The 17,991-nt window shown below is 42.6% G+C and overlaps 1 protein-coding gene across 1 annotated transcript in view; it reads right to left on the reverse strand.

Annotated features, from left to right (window-relative positions):
* Positions 1-383: 383 nt before the first annotated feature.
* The window catches only part of epha2b (eph receptor A2 b), a 30,103-nt gene continuing 12,495 nt past the window's right edge, over positions 384-17,991 (reverse strand). The window contains exons 4-17 of the mRNA XM_008413070.1: positions 14,236-14,391; positions 12,964-13,323; positions 12,648-12,778; positions 12,136-12,307; positions 11,965-12,058; positions 9,863-9,918; positions 9,627-9,752; positions 8,633-8,818; positions 8,484-8,545; positions 8,147-8,356; positions 7,172-7,321; positions 6,884-7,077; positions 6,160-6,315; positions 384-3,131 (exon numbers count right to left, since the gene is read on the reverse strand). Of these exons, the coding sequence (XP_008411292.1) occupies positions 3,023-3,131; positions 6,160-6,315; positions 6,884-7,077; positions 7,172-7,321; positions 8,147-8,356; positions 8,484-8,545; positions 8,633-8,818; positions 9,627-9,752; positions 9,863-9,918; positions 11,965-12,058; positions 12,136-12,307; positions 12,648-12,778; positions 12,964-13,323; positions 14,236-14,391 (2,162 nt within the window). The 3' untranslated portion in view covers positions 384-3,022. The remainder of the gene's footprint in view (positions 3,132-6,159; positions 6,316-6,883; positions 7,078-7,171; positions 7,322-8,146; positions 8,357-8,483; positions 8,546-8,632; positions 8,819-9,626; positions 9,753-9,862; positions 9,919-11,964; positions 12,059-12,135; positions 12,308-12,647; positions 12,779-12,963; positions 13,324-14,235; positions 14,392-17,991) is intronic.

Raw genomic sequence — 17,991 nt, forward strand, 5'->3', positions numbered from 1 at the left:
ATGTTGCTGTTAATGTCAGACCATTCAAACCGGTTGCAGCAGCATCAGAGCCGCTGCACAGGTCGTCTGTCTGGATGCCTGTGTGAAACTGCATGGTGAGATTGTTTCATTTTCAGGACGTAACGAAGCTCTTGCATGTTTACATCAGATTCCGTCTTCAGAGTTAAAATCACTCAGCTGTGTTGTAGGCAAGTCTAGGTGGAAGCATAAACATCCTGGCACCGTGAATACAACAAACAAGCCTTTAGTCCGCCCTGCAGGCAAACAGTTATACAACAGCCTTTGATGAATTCAGCTTAAGACTTTATTTATTCGCCAAGAATGCAATCACAGGCATGAACAGATCAGAAATGGAAAAAAGAGGAAGGAAATGGCTTTGTTTGTGTTTTTCTTTCTTTTAATTAAGGCTTAATGAGCAACCTCCAATTACAAACCCAGCTCAGTGTTTATCAGGATAAATAAATAACAGTTCAAAAATAAATACACTATTAAATACAGCATAAAACAGCAGACAAAAAAGGAAGAATTTGCAAAGGAAGGAGGGGTTTGCTCATAGATGAAGGAAGGTTTGGGAAGTCATGAGCATAGAACAAAAAAAACTCTCTCTCACACACACACACACACACACACACACAAAAAAAAGCAGTCTGAAAATATGATTGATACTGGATATTGTACAAAATTTACAAAATGCAACTCCAACCAATAAACCCAGATATTAACAAAAAATAAATCCCTTTAAAAAAACAAAACAAACGACGACAAAAAAAATCCCATTTGTTTGTGAGCTACAACAGAATCACTCATTTAACGACAAGGTAAAAATTCAAGTAAAAGAAGGTGTACATCAGTAACACACAAGATTTGCAGTCATGGATTAAGAGCACTGGGGGGGTTTCAACTACAAACTACTCGCTACACAGAAGAGCCGCTTTATGTAAAGAGGAGTAGGCAGACTGGTGTTCATCTTCCACAAACAGGCACTTTGAAAAGTCTGGAATGAGTCGAGCAGCTCATTCTTAAAGCATTTCATTTAAATCTGAGAATAACTCACTCAATTGAATGTTAATAAGGACGCTTGCAAAATGGTGAAACTGCAAAAAAAGATTATAGCTGAGATCTCTCAGCGGTTTTTTGTTTTTTTGGTGAGTATTTTTCTTGACTCTCACTTATTTTTTGACAAGTTTTGAAGAAAACCCACTTGTTTCAATTACAAAAAAGTCTTGACTTTCATATACACAGTGCCTTGCGATTAATATCCTTGAACTTTTTCACATTTTTGCAAATTACAAAACACAAAATCACAAGTATTAGGTTGGGGTTTTTTTTTACGTGACAGACCAACACAAAGCCGTACATCGTCACAAAATGGAAGACCAATGGAAAGTTTTAAAACTCTTTGAACCCCCCTTTTACTCTGATGTTTCTAAATAAAATCCAGCCAACGGCACTGCAAACAACAATGAGTTCATTTAAGTCAAAGCTAAAAACCGACCTGTTCAGAGCTGCCTCCGATCCACGACAACTGGAACATTGATTATTTAATGTACATTTGCTTCATGATTTGGATGATGGCAAAATGTTGCGTTTTATTGCCTGTTCCATAATCAGCTACTTAAGTTTCTATGGTGTAAAGTACTTTGAGCTGCCTTTGTTGTTGAAATGTGGAAAACGAATGAACTCGACTTGACTCGGACCAAACAGGCCTGGGCTGAAGTTAGAGCCAGGTTTAAAGCGAGATGAGGCCGTAAAACAAAATGGGATGGAAACCCAGCAGCAGAGCTCCAACTCCCAGAGAGGAGAATCTGTTGACATGACAGCTTTTACCAGACACATTAAAATCTTGCTCCAATGGAAGTGTGGCAAGTCAAAACCACTTGTAGTCAGATAGTCATATAAAATACTGTTTGCAGTTTATCCCCAAACAACGTAGGGAACTCAGTAATCAGGTCAAAGTAGGCACTATCGGGTCGCTATGGCAGCACAAAAAAATAAAATAAAATAAAAAATTTCAGGCATAGATACAAAACTTTTCCTCATGATACATGGAGGAGGCAGTACCATGCTGTGGGAATGATTTTTCTTTTTTTTATATATATATTTGCCTTCCACTACAAAACAATGTGTTGGTCTGTTGCACGAAATCTCGACAAAAAGAGGCAAAATGCAAAATGGTTCAGAGGACAAATAGCTTGTCCGTTTTTGGTTGTAAATGCCCGTTTATGTTTACAATCATGTGACAAATATGAGACTCGCTCCAAGTGCTACATTATATGATTCTAATAAAAATGTTTTTGTTGATGTTTTTATGTAACAGTTCATTGCAAAAGAGGAATAGTAATAAAAAAACTTGCTTTGTAAAAAGAAAAAAACAGTACCTTATCATCCTGTCTTTTTTTGTGTGTGTTTTTTTTAATTTTTTTTATAGTTTTTTTGTATATAAACACCACCCATAAGATCATAGCTTAATTTCTGCACAGGACCAGCAGAAACATTCACAACCTGTTTTATTTATTTTTTTAACCCTAAATCTGGACTAGCTCAAGCTCATTTCATCCTCCTGAGAGCCAATCAGTGAGAGACTCATAATCTGAACTCTGACTGGACTCTGCTGCTCTTACAAACGTTCTCCCTGTTCATTTCGTAACAAACACAGGGTGCAATTTCATAAAGCTGAAGCAGGAATGGAAAACGGACGAAAGTGAATGAGCGACGAATCGCATCGGTACGGAAGACAACTATAGTACAAAAATAGCTATTTAAATATCAAAAGTCTACATTACACATCTGTTGAAGGTATGTGCTCCGTTTCACTGTGGGCAAAAAAAAAAAAAAGAAAAAAAAAAAGAAGAGGAAATCTAGAAGGTACAGTAAATTAGTCTGATTGATTTGGCCCAAAAGCTTGGCACATTTCTGTCCTGGTTCTGCCGTTTGGGTGCCGTTCCCCGCAGAACGCTCCAGCTCAGCCTGGGAGTTCAAAGGGTTGCCTGTGTCCAATTTCACATCCCTTTCATTCGGAGGATCACACAGCAAACACGCTCAGGGTGCTGGTCTGGTCCTTCAAGCCCAAGATGCTGTAAGCTATCCTCTTCAAATGGCCGGGCAGTCGCACGCCGATGTTCTTAATGTCCCTGTGGAGGAGAGACAGAGCGGTGTTGAAGAAGAGCTGCGCACATATTTGCACCCTGGCCTCATTCCAACAGTTTCCACATGCATCCTTCCAGCCTCCCAAAGTCTTGGAGTAATCACAGACTCATTTAGGGTGATGAAATGCCAGCCTAGAGTTGAACGCATTCAGGTTGAGCTTTTAAATCGGTCCAGCTAGGTGGGGCGCATTCCAAGTTCGCTCTCTGCCAAAGGTTTAACTCATCTTCCACAATAAAACGGGCATTAGCGGGGGTTTCACTTTGCAAAGAGACACACATGCAAAACCTGCAAGAAGCCCTGCATAAACACCAGCCCGGAGTCAAAGCCTTAATTACAGCTTTAATTACTTAACGAGGATTCTCCCCGTTGACCATGAATCACTTTGTCTGGGAAGCAGAGGGTGGATCGTAAATGACTGGTGGTTTCCAGAGAGTGCTACCAGATGCCCTGAGATGGAAACAAGAAATCACACCATGCTGCACGACAAGCACTTCAAAAGGGCTCGTCTCGGCTTTGTGGTGCAGATGTCTTCCCGAGGATCAGGAGAGTTAGTTACATACATGTTTGGAGCTTAATAAAATTGCGTGGCACGAGATCTCACGACATTTAGTATTTTTACGTTTTTTTGTTTAATTTTTCATTTGTATCCCATAGTATCATCCAGTCGGATATTACGAGCCCGGGATATGAGGCTCTGTGTTTTAAGTTGGACGCTCTATCTATGAACCTACCCACCTACTAGTGCTTTGGGAGGACAGAGCAACAAGAGGTAGTAACTACTGCTTATTGAGAAGAGGAAAAAATTACATTTAAAAATAAAATTTTTCTGGGTGAAAACTGTGGACCTTTAGCCATCTGCAGAAAAGCACAGACAATCAGAGCCAGTAGGATGACGCTGTCAATCATGTCTGTGTACATGCTGCTCACACCAACCTTGAGCGTACAAGTTCAAAGTTGCCATTGTGCTGCAGCTATGATAATGACAGAGAAACAACATAACATTATAGAAAATCTGTCACTGACGTCAACGGTAGCCATGGTAACAAACCTCTGCGAGTTACGGCAGGCTCCGCTGTGGGTTAGGAGCTGCTAGCGCAGCAGTGAGCTAGTGGTTTGCATTTTGTAAGCACCGTTACTAACCAACTGCAGGAAAGTTAGCATTAGCAACAACCTGGAGTCATTTTACTGCAACATGTTTTGCACTGAGATGCTATTTTATGGTTGAATAGCTTAGCCAATAGGCTAACTCCTTTTTGCCTACAAGAGCAATCTTTTTAATGTCCCATCAAATCATTTTTTGCAGCAAACAAGAAAAGCAGCTTTGTTTGTTTGCATGTCAGATTTACAGAGGTACCAGGAACACAATTTAAACATACTGACTTATGTAAAAAAAAAAAAATGTGATTAATTGTTTGATAATTTTTCATGTTTTTATGCAATTAATTAATCAAATGTGACATATTAAAAGCCTAATTTACAAAAACAATCAGTATTAGGACCACCTTAGAACAAGACAAGCATAAAACTCTAAAATTATAAACTAGTCAAACCTGCCCTGGGATTTCTACAGCGCTCCTACATTCTTTATAACACAGTTTGGGATTTTTTTAAACCTCATCCTGTCTTGTTCTCATGGTTACAAACCTAAGCACGTGCAATGGCAAAAAAATAAAGTAAAATAAAAAAATAAAAAGGTGGCTTCTTTTTAGCCATGTGGTTAGAAACTCTCTGGCCTTCATTATTCTTCAAAAGGAACCTTAAATTATGTGTTTTACCATAGACTCCCTCCATCCACCAATGGTTGCGCCTGTTTGGGTAAATTGCCTCCTGCAGGACTCCTACAAACCATGGAAGGTGTAATTCCTTTAAACTGCGCTGTGAAAACTTTAGGGGGCACACAAGCCCACTTCTTCAGTCTCCTTTTAGGCTTTCGGATCAAATCCGTCTATTTCAGCTTCTAGTCGATCTTTTTCCACTTGGCTGTAGTCTACGCCGCTCTCCTTTAATGTTGGAGAAGCCACAAAAGGTTCCTGACCCAAACAAGCAAAACTAGTGGTTTTTAAGGGCTCCGGCAAAAGTGCTGGCCTATGCGTGTCTGGGCTGAGGGCAGGATGAGAATGGAGAGAGCTCGGCTAAATAAGAGCAACAGAAACCACAACTCCACCACAAAATGTGCCCACCGCTCCTTCACTCTGTTAGATTTTCCATTTGAAATTTTTCTCAAGCTGCAAACAGTTTAAAAATACTGTTTAGTGGTCAGTTAGGTTAATCACACCTGAATTATTAAGCTAATCAGATTCCTTAAAACTCCAATTTGTGACTTTAATAAAAATATGTTTTCTTTTTCCCATATTTATTAAAATGTCCTCATGTTGTGACAGTATGCCATGAGACAAATAATCTGTGAAAAGTTCCTCCAACTTCTGAGCTGCTACTGTGGTCTGCAGAAATACACTAATCAGTCAAAAATAACCAATCAGAGCCAGGAGGAGGGTCTTAGCGCTGTCAATGAAGCTCCTGTACGTTGCTCAATGTGCTAATGGGAAAACAAAGTTTATCCACTGTTACAGATGGATATGCTAGCTTGCCTTAGCATTTGTGGCAGGCTATGTTGTGGTAAACCAGCTTTAGCTTAGCAAAGAGTAAAAAGGAAAAGAGGTGATTGACAGCACTAAAACCCTCCTCCTGGCTCTGATTGGTTGTTTCTGACTGAGAGGCGTGTTTCTGCCAGCGAGAGCACTGGGAGACGACAGAGGAGCTCATTTTTTCGTAAATTATTTTTCTTGTAGTACAGTGTTACAATGTAATGATAATTTAAAGAAATATTCAAAAACGTTTTTTTTTTCATTAAAGTTAGATACTGCAGTTTTAACTAATAAAACCAAACATATAAGTACCTTACTTTCTGTTTTTATGTTTGTTTTTTTATTAATTTATTTGTTCTTTTTTTTTAATGCACCTCAAAAAATGAACACAGTCCATATTGAAGTTAATGTGTTGTCGACAACTCACTCATTCTTCATCTGCAGCACCTGGTCCATGGTGACGACGCCGGCGCGGGTGAAGTTCTCGCTGTACTGGCTCATCTTGATGGACTCGAGCCACTCGGACACCGACCTGAAGGGGGAGCCGTCCGAGCCGCTGGTGCTGGGCAGGCGGATGGAAACCCTGGGAACAGAAAGGGAGCAGACCTAAACGTTAATGATAATTATTTACACGCTTTCCCACAACAAGAGACAGATGACTGAGGTCTGTAATTACTGTGCAGGAAACCAGTTGGTGATAAAACAAAACAAAAAAAAAAACCGGTTGAGGGAGTCGGGGTAAGAGGTGATTAAGATATGGGGATGACATCTCTTTGTTCTTTCTCACCGTCTTTGGTGTCTGTGCTCTGTCTCAAAAGGAGAAACATGCTTTCACTCACAGAATCAGAAACAAAAGGGACACGTGTACCGTGATTTTACTTTTTTTACTCTGCAGCCTCACCCAATTTGAACTACTTTAGTGTTATTTTTACATGTAGTTCCATAAATTCCCAATTTTCTTTATATATTAATATAATTTATTATTCATCACAAACTAAAACTCAGACAAAATCCTGATTGGTAGTTTTTTGAAGGACGTTGGTTTCAAAGAACTTCAGACACTCGGGACTGAATCCGTACCAGAAAAAACATCTATTAAAGGCAGTTTGCCTGGTATAATTGTTTTTTTTTTTTCTTTTCGTTTGTTTTACCGTGGATCAAAGTCTGCGATGGTCTTTAGTGAGTCTGGGCTGCGCAGGAGCTTGTCCAGCAGACTGACGATGTCTCCGAAACGCGGCCTCTTGGCGCGATCCTGAAGCCAGCACTGAAGCATCAGCTGGTAGACGGCCGACGGACAGTCCATGGGCGCTGGCAGCCTGAACGCCTCATTGATGGCCTTCATCACCTGCAGACGGTATTTTTTTGTATTAATTTTTTGGTAAATTGTTACATTTTTCCAATGATCCCCTGAGTAAAATAGTTGAGAAATGAAGACAAACCTCGTGGTTGCTCATGTCCCAGTAAGGCCGTTCCCCAAACGCCATGACCTCCCACATGACAATGCCGAAACTCCACACATCACTTGCCGAGGTGAACTTCCTGTAGGCTATTGCCTCCGGGGCCGTCCAGCGGATGGGGATCTTACCTCCCTGTTCAAGGAAAACCATCGAGTCAGAGAGGGGAGTAAAAAACCTAAAGATCCACGTAAATGCTTACAAAAACCATAATTCAGTGCCTCTCTAACGTTTCTCATTGATCACACCGTGACTATAACTCCTTTATTCCTTCAAGAATTGGGCTTTTAAATCCTGTTACCCAGCAGCCAAAGAGCTTGCCCCATTTTAAATTTTTTATTTTTTTTTTTACTTTTAGTTATTTTTGCACTGATGTTGCTCTGAAGCTGAAATGGCTGAATGAGATTGTTCATATTTTCTTATCTTTTGTTATGTTGACCAGAGTGCTGTGAACTCAATTGCCCTTTACTGGGATAAAGTTGTTATTGTATATTTATTAGTTATAGTATATTTATTGACTTCTTTACAGCACTTGTGCAGTTTCAACAGTTTCAAAAGTGCTTAATAAATAAATCTGACAAATTTATACTGCTTTACTATGCATATAATTATGTACTACATATAGTAGTTACTATATGTAGTTACTGTAGTAATTACATGATTTGTACACTAGCAGATGTTTGTACTATCTAATGGATAGATATTTAAATACTGAGATCAGAATGGAAAAACAAAAATACTGGGAAGGTGATGTTCTATGAATTGTGTAACCAATTGCCCTCATGAGTCAACTATTTCATTATTTATAATAAATAACAATAAATTATTTATCATTTGCGAGCCTCAGAGATTTATTAGAAAACATTCGTAAACAAACACCATCATGGAGACCAAAGAAAACACCAAACCGAAGTGAATTTTACTCCACAAAGCTCCCAGAAAATCAAAGCAGGTGCTTACGCTGGTGGTGTAGGTCCCCTCAGGGTCGTCCTCAAGCACCCGGGAAAGGCCAAAGTCTGAAACTTTACACTCCAGGGCTGTGTTGACCAGGATGTTGCGGGCAGCCAGGTCACGGTGAACGTAGCTCATTTCAGAAAGGTACTTCATGCCTGCGGCGATGCCACGCATCATTCCCACCAACTGGTGAGACGAGAACTCCCCATCATGGTCCTGATGCAAAAATAAGTTAGAGATTTTTTTTTCTTTTTTACATAACTACTGTAAATACTCTCAGAAAACATGAGAAAAAAAATCACAATATGTCTAAAAAGCAACTTGAAGAACATATTGGTCTTACTCTCAGGTATCTATCCAGTGCTCCATTCTCCATGAATTCAGTCACAATCATCGCATGTTTAACTGCGCAGAAGCAGAACAAACCATAAGCCCAAACTGATCTACAACAGATACGCAGAAAAAAAACATAAAGTGGAGAAAAAGTCTCACATTTGGTCACCACTCCCTCCAGACGGATGATGTTCTGGTGGGAAAACTGTCCCATGATGGAGGCTTCGCTCAGAAAATCCTGCCTCTGCTTCTCTGTGTATCCGGGCTTCAGCGTCTTTATCGCCACCGCCACCTCTTTCTTCCCAGGCGCTTTCAGGGTGCCTCTGTAAACTTCACCGAACTCGCCTGTAGGTGGGGGAAAAAGATAAAAATAAAAAAATCATAATTTGCACAGCTGACTTAGAAAAGATATTTGATGTGTCTGTATATATATTTTTGCGTTGGGTTCTCTTAAGTTTCTAGCCACAGGGCTTGGCAGAGCAACAAAAAGAAATAGGGAAGTCTCTGCGGCTGTTTTGCCTGAGGCGCTCCCACCGAGGTGTGTTCTGGCTCGGTGTTGAGAGAGAGAGAGTAAGAGAGAGAGAGAGAGAGAGAGAGAGAAGAACAAAAGACGCAACATTGTGTAAATAGTTGAGGACCTGTTGTGTAGGAGCATGGGAATCAGCTGTCACACGAGAAGGAAAGGGGACATTTGGTCGTGGGAGCTGGAGTGGGTGAGGGGGGCTCAAACGGACCGTTGGCTCAAAGGCTAAAGGTGGTTGCACTTGAACGAACGCATCCTCAATGGGAGCGGAGAAGCAAGCCCCAGGAAGGTGTTGTGATGTTCTTCCAATACTGTGTGTCTGCAGCCATTTCTGTTGTGCAATGTTCAAGTCATCTTGGGCCAAAGCATAAAGATGTCACCGCCAAGAATTAACCGCAGAAGAAAAAGATCTCTCAACTTGTCGGGTGAGAAAAAAAGAAAAGAAAAAAAAAGCCAGATAGATCCTAATCTCAGCAAAGTAAAAACCACCCATTAGCCTGTTAAGCTGTGGAAAATGTGCAGTACAAACAGTGAATATTTTCAGGGACAAGAGGGGTGCAAATGGAAAGACCTTTCAAGATTTTAAAGCTAAGCCCCACAGCAGATTAACTCTGCAGGGTTGTCACTCACCAGCTCCGATGACTTTCTGTTTGCTTATGTGGCTCGGGTGGATTTCAGTGGCAAACTTGAGGACGGCTACGTTGGGGTCCTCGTACGTATGTGGATCCACATACGTCTTTAGTGGTTTTAATTGCTCTGCAAGCCACAGGGAGATGGTTGCATGTTAACAAATGAGGAAGACAAATATAATTAAATGAAAAAAAAGAGAGATCAAGAATTTAATTTTTTTGTTTGTTTTGTTATACCGGGGCTTGAAAAGTAGGTGTCCTCTGGTCCTTGCCTGGTATGTGTGTTTCTGTTTCTGAATAAATAAAAAAAAAACAGTTTTTAAATCAAACCTTTGAACTTTTACACATTTTGTCAGGATACAACCATATGTCAAAGAGATTTTATTGTGATTTGTTATTTGCTTGACCAACATAGATAAGAATGAGGTTAAAGGAAAGCGATGCTGTCAGGTTTGTTTGATCACAAGGATCAAGGAACACACAGGTAAAATATAAATTTGCAGATAAATATAAAGCCGTATGTAGGTGATGCAGCAGACATCTGGATTTAGGTACTTATGTCAGATAAGAAATTAAAATTAAACATTTTGTACTCGATACATATTACAAGGCTTATCAGAAAATTGACAGTGCACATCATCCTAAACGCAAGATCCCAAGTACCAAACACGGCGGCAGCAACAAGATGTTGTTTGAATGCTTATTTTCAGAGGGAACGAGGAAGCTGCACTGGGCAGAACTGCAAACCTCTCAGAGTTGGGAAAATATCTTGAGGATGTTGCAGAGAATCATAACAAAAGGGTTTAAATCAAAGCATATTCTTGTGTTAGATTGGTTCAGTCAAAGTAACTAATCTGTGGGAAGACTACGAGTGCATTCCCACCAGCCTTCTTTAATCCACTTTAATCAAACTTTAGTTTGTTTCTCTAGAATGTCCAGTGTGTGTGTGGGGAGGTGTGAATGTGTAATCAAACTCTGGTCCGCCTAAAAACCCAGGTCTCGGTTCGGCTCAAGTGAACTCTGGTGCGATTTATTTATGTGAATGCAAGTGGACCGGAGACCCCTCCAAAACCAGAACCGAATATAGGGCAGAGCATTCTGGATCAAAGTCAAAGATAAAAGAAAAAAAAAGCAATCTTACAACCGCTAAAATATTACGCCACTCCATTTATGTTTACATTTTGTGAAGAAGGCCAGGTTTTTCAATTAGCGCTTGGTTTATTTATTTGACACGCGCTTTCTGATTGGCTACCTGCCACATTCAGCGTTAAACTCCCAGTCGGGGAAAACCCCTGATTTAGATCGGAGCAACCACGACGATCTACCGTAACACACCACACACTGCAGGATGATCGGTTAGATCGGGAAACGTTCCAAGATTGTCATAAGGGGAAAATAGGGGGAAGAAATGGTGTAGTGTGAACTATTGCATTAGGGAGTCGGATGTGCCCGTCTTCTCTATTTAAATCTAGTGATTACTGAAGTTATATAGTATACAGACTTTATAATCTGCACTTTTTTGGTTGAATGCAGTATTAATTTGGCTTTATGTTGTTTAGTTTTTATTCAAGTACGTTTTTGTTAATGGAGACTGAGAATCCATTTTATTTTTGGTTGTTTTGTTTAGTTAGTTTATCGGCTCCAGTGTTATGTGTTCTTTTGAAAATAAGGTGCATCTATCAGGAAAGCGCGTGTATTATTAGTCATTTCCATTAAATCAGTGTCAAAAGGTCTTGAAACAATATTATCGTTTATCACAATAATTTTTTAGACAATTAATCGTCCAGCAAAATTTGTTATCGTGACAGGCCTAGTTGCAATGCATTCATTCAGGCAGAAGTGTTTCTTTCCCAAAGCCCTGGCGATAGGCTGTATTTGCTGAGCCAATTCAAAGGCTGACAGCCAGCAGGCGGGAAAGAGGTGGCTACAATCTGCTACAGTACAGGCCCGGGTCACCCTCACAAAGCACCCACGGCTTCGTACAAAAAAGAAGCGAGCGCCTCTTGTCGACAACAATGTGCCACTCATGTCTGATTTCCTTTCAAAGGCTCCCAACACTTGGTAGATTGCAACCGTTGCGCAATGACAAGACACGCTCAGCAGAAATTCCTCCCCGGTGAGTGCTGGCACACACGTCCAGATAAAGAGAAAACGACGGTTTGCTAAAGGAAGAGTGAAAGAAAGAGGTGAGGAGAGAGTGAATGCAAAGGCCATTTGGAGGCCCCACAAAGGAAAAGCAGAAGAATGAGAGAGGAAGGCAGCGGAGGATGTCGTGTTGTGACAGATTATCGGGACAGAATAAGAAGGAGGGAAAGCGGCGGAGCGGGCCACTTACTCACCGTCTGTGCAGGAAAACGATGACGATCAGAATGAGCAGCGTGACTACTCCTGCAACCACCCCAGCAAGGATAACAGCAGTCTTGTTGAGGTGACCTGCAAGAAAAATAAACCAGTGAGACGATTCCCAAACAAAGCCAGTAAGTTTTTCCTAGAGCGGTTTCTCCCTGCACCTTCAGACAGCGTCTCAAATTGTTCCTCCAAGCTGGAAACTCCTTGGTTGCCGTCATCACCCAGGGCCTGGACCTTGACCAGGTAGGCTGTGCCTGGGGAGAGATCACTGATCTGCACAGAGTTTTTCTCCAGCTTCAGCACCACGTAGGTAGTTACGTCGATTTTATTGTCCTAGGAAAAAGAGAAAAGCCCACCAATAGCCCCAGCGTTAAAGCAGCACCTATTAAAACAGCCTCTTTTTTTTAAGTAGTCATCGGAGACTCATTCAAATTGCATGTCCATTAAAATGAAATGCAAAATGCATTTCCAAATAGCTTTAATCATGCCATGTGGACTAAATGTAAACATGAAGTTAAGCTCTTTAATGTTTGTGTGCTCTCACGGTCTATTAACCCTTGTGTGTGCGAGGACTGAGGCAAACGTACAGGGCTGTGGAAGATGATACAAGTTTCACGTGTGTGGGGTCAGTTGGACCCCATTTCTGGACACAGGGCTTAAAAAGTTTCCACACCTTTTTGCGGTAGGCGAGTTCGTAGCGGATTGGCTGGGATTGGACCCGTGGACGAGGGAAAACGTCCCAGGAGAGAGACAAACTGGTGGAGTCCCGCTCAACCAGGCGCATTGACGTAATTTTGGGCGGGTCTGAGGACGATACACGGAGAAGGAAACAATTTAATTTTAAGATTCTAAAACAATAAAAATGGACAATTCCCTCTCCTCCCCAGGCCTCGTTCGGACCGCAGAGCCGTCAGTATCCCGCAGATAGCATCAGCCATTGCTGCAGCACAGATAGCATCGCAGCTCTGCTTCATGTCACCAGCACTCACCTGTGTAGTGTAGGGATGTGTTCAGCGCGGCAGAGGACTGCGGCTTGAAACTGCGCCTCATTGCCTGACTGGGAAACATGGACACGCCGCTGTGCACCTCCACGGTGAAGGTGTAGTTCAAGTAAGGATCCAGTTCACTCACTGACACCTTCGTATCAAGCAAGCCCGTGTTTGCTGGGTCATAGCGAATTTTCTCTCCACAGGGCAGGTGCTGCGAGCCCTCCCAACGGTGGCACTCGACGCTGTAGGTGATGTCGCTTCGACCGCCGGTGTCTTCGGGGGGCTGCCAGGAAAGCAGGAGTTTTCCCGGAGTAAGAGAGTTGGGAGTGGCCACCAGACCTCGAGGGGCAGAAGGGAGGCCTAACAGGGAGAAAGCAGAAAAACATAGAATATGTAGTAGGTAGAAGACCAAAGACACTTTCTGAACACTGCTTGCTTCTTAACAATTATGAACGTAAATACTATTTCAAATGAACTTATTTACTGATTTCATAATCATGAAAATGGTCAGAGTACATTTTATTCTGGGCAAATCCAATTACACAAGAAAATTTAGTGTCAAAACGAAATTACTTTTAGTAGAAATGTGTCTTTTCTCTCTTGTTGCTTCTAACAGCTGTCATAGTTCAATCAATTATAGTAGAAATTGATAATAGATCCAACATCCTCCGTCTGTATCTGCATCTACAGTAAAGGGTGTTGTCAGTAATGCAAACCAGAATCACTGAGCTGTTTGTTGTTTTAGTGTGTAGCTGCGCTTAAATTGACTATATAATTGTGCAAATTGGAATTATGCCAATTTACTTAGCATATTGGAAACATGCCAACTTTGTGAAAAAATTAATGTTTTTTGATAAAATGTTTTTGCACTAGGATGAGGTTGTTTTTCAGCTACATCGAAATGAATGTATTTTTGCTAAATTGCAATGGAAACACTTTTTTTGCATCACACAAGTCACATGATCAACAACCAGAAAAAGACAAAGAAGACAACAGGAAGTGGTAGGAGAATGACGGCGCGGCATGTTCTTTTAAGTACGTATTGCATGAACAAACTTATTCATGTGTGATTTTAATTGCGTTTCTCTTTTAATCGACATTAGTGGACTACCACCAATGTTTTGCACACATTTGTAATGGGCATGTTGCTAGGATCTGGCTGGCATAAACTTCTGCAGATTGCAATCAGCGGAAGTTTTCTCAGTGCTTCTCTACTTTTTAGTATAACTAGTAATTTATAGAAGTTAGCATTCATTTCTGCACAATTCTCACCTGAGCACGGTCCAGTCATGGGGTCTGTAAGAGCCCGGTAGAAGCCATCCATGCACACACAGTACAAAGACCTGGAGTCCTGGCTCTGGGTGTTGGCAGGACACGGTTCACACTTGTCCCTGGACGCCTCAGCTTTGAAGAAGCCTGGCTGACACTCTGCCAGGAGAAAAAGACATTCACAGCAGATGATCAGCCAAAGGAGACAATGGGGACTTCTGGCAGCATCCTAAATGGCATGGCACAGAGCAAAGCAAGTTTCTCCAGATTGTTCAAGCCTCTTTGAAATGCTTTGAACTTTTGACCCCTGAGAGCAACACGTAGAGGTCGAGGGGACACTTAATTGTGTCATGGCTAAATACCACATTTAGGCAGGTGATAGAGAGATGTAAGGGGGGAACAAGGCAGGGGGAGTCTGCACAGTGTTCAGATCACTCAGTAAAACTCTGGTCATTACAAATAAAATGATGCTCATTTGAGCCAAACCCTGAAACACAATCACACAGCTCCTACCATGCTGCTTCTCGTACTCTCAACTTTTCCACACACTTTCCTCTCTTCCGTTGCTTCTGTCTTACTGTCTCTGACTCAAGAAACTCAACCAGTATTCCAACATTCCGAAACTCTAAGTCAGTTTTTCATAACTACAGAAGAAAAGGTGCGAGAGCAACCAGACCAACAGTGCTATTTGGCACCCAGCAGTCTATTATATTTCTTTCTCTCAGAGACTCACACGGATACTTTGAAACGGCATCGCCTAGATAAGGTGACATCTAATTTCACACTTTGAATTCTAAATAAAGAAATGCAGGTAGGATGCCCAGCTGTGCAAGGAAATGTCGAAATATGAACTTAATACGGTGTGAAATTTGGTTTGAGAGCGCACCGTCAAGGAGGGTGAAATTGAGACGGCTGCCCTTTAACTCCGCGAGAGCATTCCAGGGGCTGCTGCTGACACCAGAGGGTGATCATAAACACGCGCACGCACACACGTCCGTGTATGCAATGCTCACATGAACCCACAGTCGTGTGCATGCACAAAATACACAGACATGTATGCAAAGCACACTACTGGACACAATGTGGCATCAGGAGAGGGATTAGGTCCACAGCCTGTCACCTGTTCATGTCCTTCTGCTCATTCAGTTCAGCTACACACATAATGCATACACACACACACACACACACGCACACCCCCCCCCCCCCACACACACACACATATTTCAATGCTGGGGAACACTGCAGTTAAATGAACATGCATCAGAGGAAACAGACGCTGGAATTTGAGAAAACTGCGGTAAAAGAGAGATTAGGCGCTGTAGGGACAGATCGTGTTGGTCAAATGAAATGAGGCCTTCACAGTGATACAGCAGTTACACTGACTGGGAAAAGCATTGAGACAGTCAGTGATAAGCAAACAAGGTCAGATTCCTGAAGAGGCTAATTGTAAAAAAAAGAAAAAAAGAAAAGCAGCGCCAAGACTAAGACAATATCAGACTCGCGCTGAGATAAAGTCTAGCTTGCCCTTCGGCTCGTCTTGCTTGGGGGAAGCTCATTTGGAAGCCACAAGTGACCACATGGGAGACGGAAAGCACATGGCTCCGGCTCCATTTGAGTCATATCAAGGGGATTTAGCTGATTGACCATGAGCCTCGCTTCAACTTTGCTCGGCTTTTTATAAACTTGCGGCTCACCGAGCTGACGCAGAGCATATGTGAGGAGGTGTGTTATCTAAAGGGCCTGACAACAATTGTGGCAAGAAAAATCACTCTGCACAAAGAAGGGTATGGATCTTTGGCCAATAGGACTGCACCGAGTTTAGTCCTGCCTCTCTCTACAGCATCTCCATTCTATCTTGGGCAGCTGTTTCACTTATAAATACGACTACTCATTAACGCAGATGGGACAGAAGACAGGCAAGGCAGGAGAGAGGCGGGAAGTAGTGACAGAAGGGCTAAGAAAGGAAGAGGGGGATACTGTATCCTGCTGAGGGCTGAAGAAAGAAAGGAGACATGCCGGGACGAACTCTTGGTCTGAGGAGGGGGAACAGCTGTTGCCCAAAACCCTGATTCATTTCCCTACCTCTCCTTCTATGTAATCCCCAAATTCCTTGCTCTCCTGCTTTCTCTCCTCCCAGTTAACCCATTAACATTGCTATTCACCACTGACCAGCAGGCAAGGAGAATGCCATGCCATTCAAAAGCTGAAAGGAAAAACATACACACGCAGGCGTTGCAGATGGGAATAGCTGAAATGCCACATGGCATCTGAATAGAGGAGGACTCGCCTCTATTTGGTGTTACAGTGCAAGCTGCAATACATCGTGGCCAGGCCAGTGGAGATGATGGCCTTACACTGTGTGTCGCCTCTATAATCAAGATGCATTCCAGTGTACACCACCCAATGGGAGGCCTGGAACTGCATAGCTTGAGCTCTAGCCAACCTTTTGGCGGTAAAGGTGAATGGGTTTGTGTACCTCAAATATTCCAAATATGAGTCACAGCGACGGTACAGCTGGGATATTTAACGAGAGGATTCCTCGACAAAAAAGAAAAGTCTGAGGAAAGCGAGCTTCCTTGTTCCACGGAGAAGGTCGAGGGGAGCTTTGGATTGTTGCTGGACACAACAGGAAACAGGAATCGTGCGGCTGACGCTGCCTTCCTTCCTTAAAGCAGCCAATCAAAGCATAGAGGCACGAGGTAGCACGAGCAACAGAGTGACCAGAACTGAGGCGAAGAGTTGTGAAGCAGAATAATAACCGAAAAGGAAGCTGAAATGTGTCGACACAACACGAATGCAGGCATAAATCCCCTAAAAGGGTTTACCGAGTCGGTGGCGCTCATAAACAAAAAGTGTCTGGGCTTCTTTGGAGTTGAGAAATTTGACAAAGTAAGAGTGGCCCTTTCTTCCCCTCCCACTTGCTACAAACAAGGAACTGTTTGTCATGTTAGGGTCCCTGTGTGCCTTGAGTGGCCCGTGTTTGTTTATAGAGAACGAGTGCAAGGGCCTGTTACGTTCAGGGAGCCGGAGTGGCTCTAGAGCCTCTGAGGGCTCACCGGCGCATCGGCAGAACTTAAGACGGATGAGACGCCGACAGTGATGAATGCCCGGTCGTATAGATGGATGAATGGGTAACATGGTGGCTTGACAACAGAATCGGCCCCGGGACATGACGAATAAGTCGAATGGGGAGGGAGAGCGGTGGGGGCTGACAATTGAGTGCGGCACTGAGCTTTTTAGAAGGCAGAAAGGTCATGTCTGCCTGAGGGTGAGTTAAACTGTGCGTGGCTTTACACAGAGTCATTGGCCAAGTAAAACAAACACATGCTCGCACCGACGAGAAGGAAAGGGAGAAAGGTTAGACTCAGAGGAATGGCCGGCGAGCAAAGGAGATCTTGTAAAAATAAAGCCAAGCGAGAAATAAACAGTGTCAGATCTGTATCAGGGCAGCTCTCTGGTCATTTCTGGGGGGCAAAAGAGCCTGGCTTTGTCTTTGCCCTCATTTATTTCACTTCCTCTCTTTTCATCTCCAAACTGCACAAACCCTGCGTGAAATGGTGATACGTCATGTCTGTGTGTTTATATGCAGGGTGACAACAAGTAATTAGCAATCCGGGGGTACCTGGATTGAGGGAACAGAGGGGGCCTCTGATGGGGGAGGAGGCCTGGGTAACATGAGCCAGAGGTCACAGAGGTAGAGCAGGGGAGGCAGGGGGCAGACAAGGAGCCATAAAGGTGTAGGGGCTGATGTGTGGGCAT

The sequence above is a fragment of the Poecilia reticulata genome, linkage group LG7 (genome assembly GCF_000633615.1).
Source record: "Poecilia reticulata strain Guanapo linkage group LG7, Guppy_female_1.0+MT, whole genome shotgun sequence".
Lineage (NCBI taxonomy): Eukaryota > Metazoa > Chordata > Actinopteri > Cyprinodontiformes > Poeciliidae > Poecilia > Poecilia reticulata.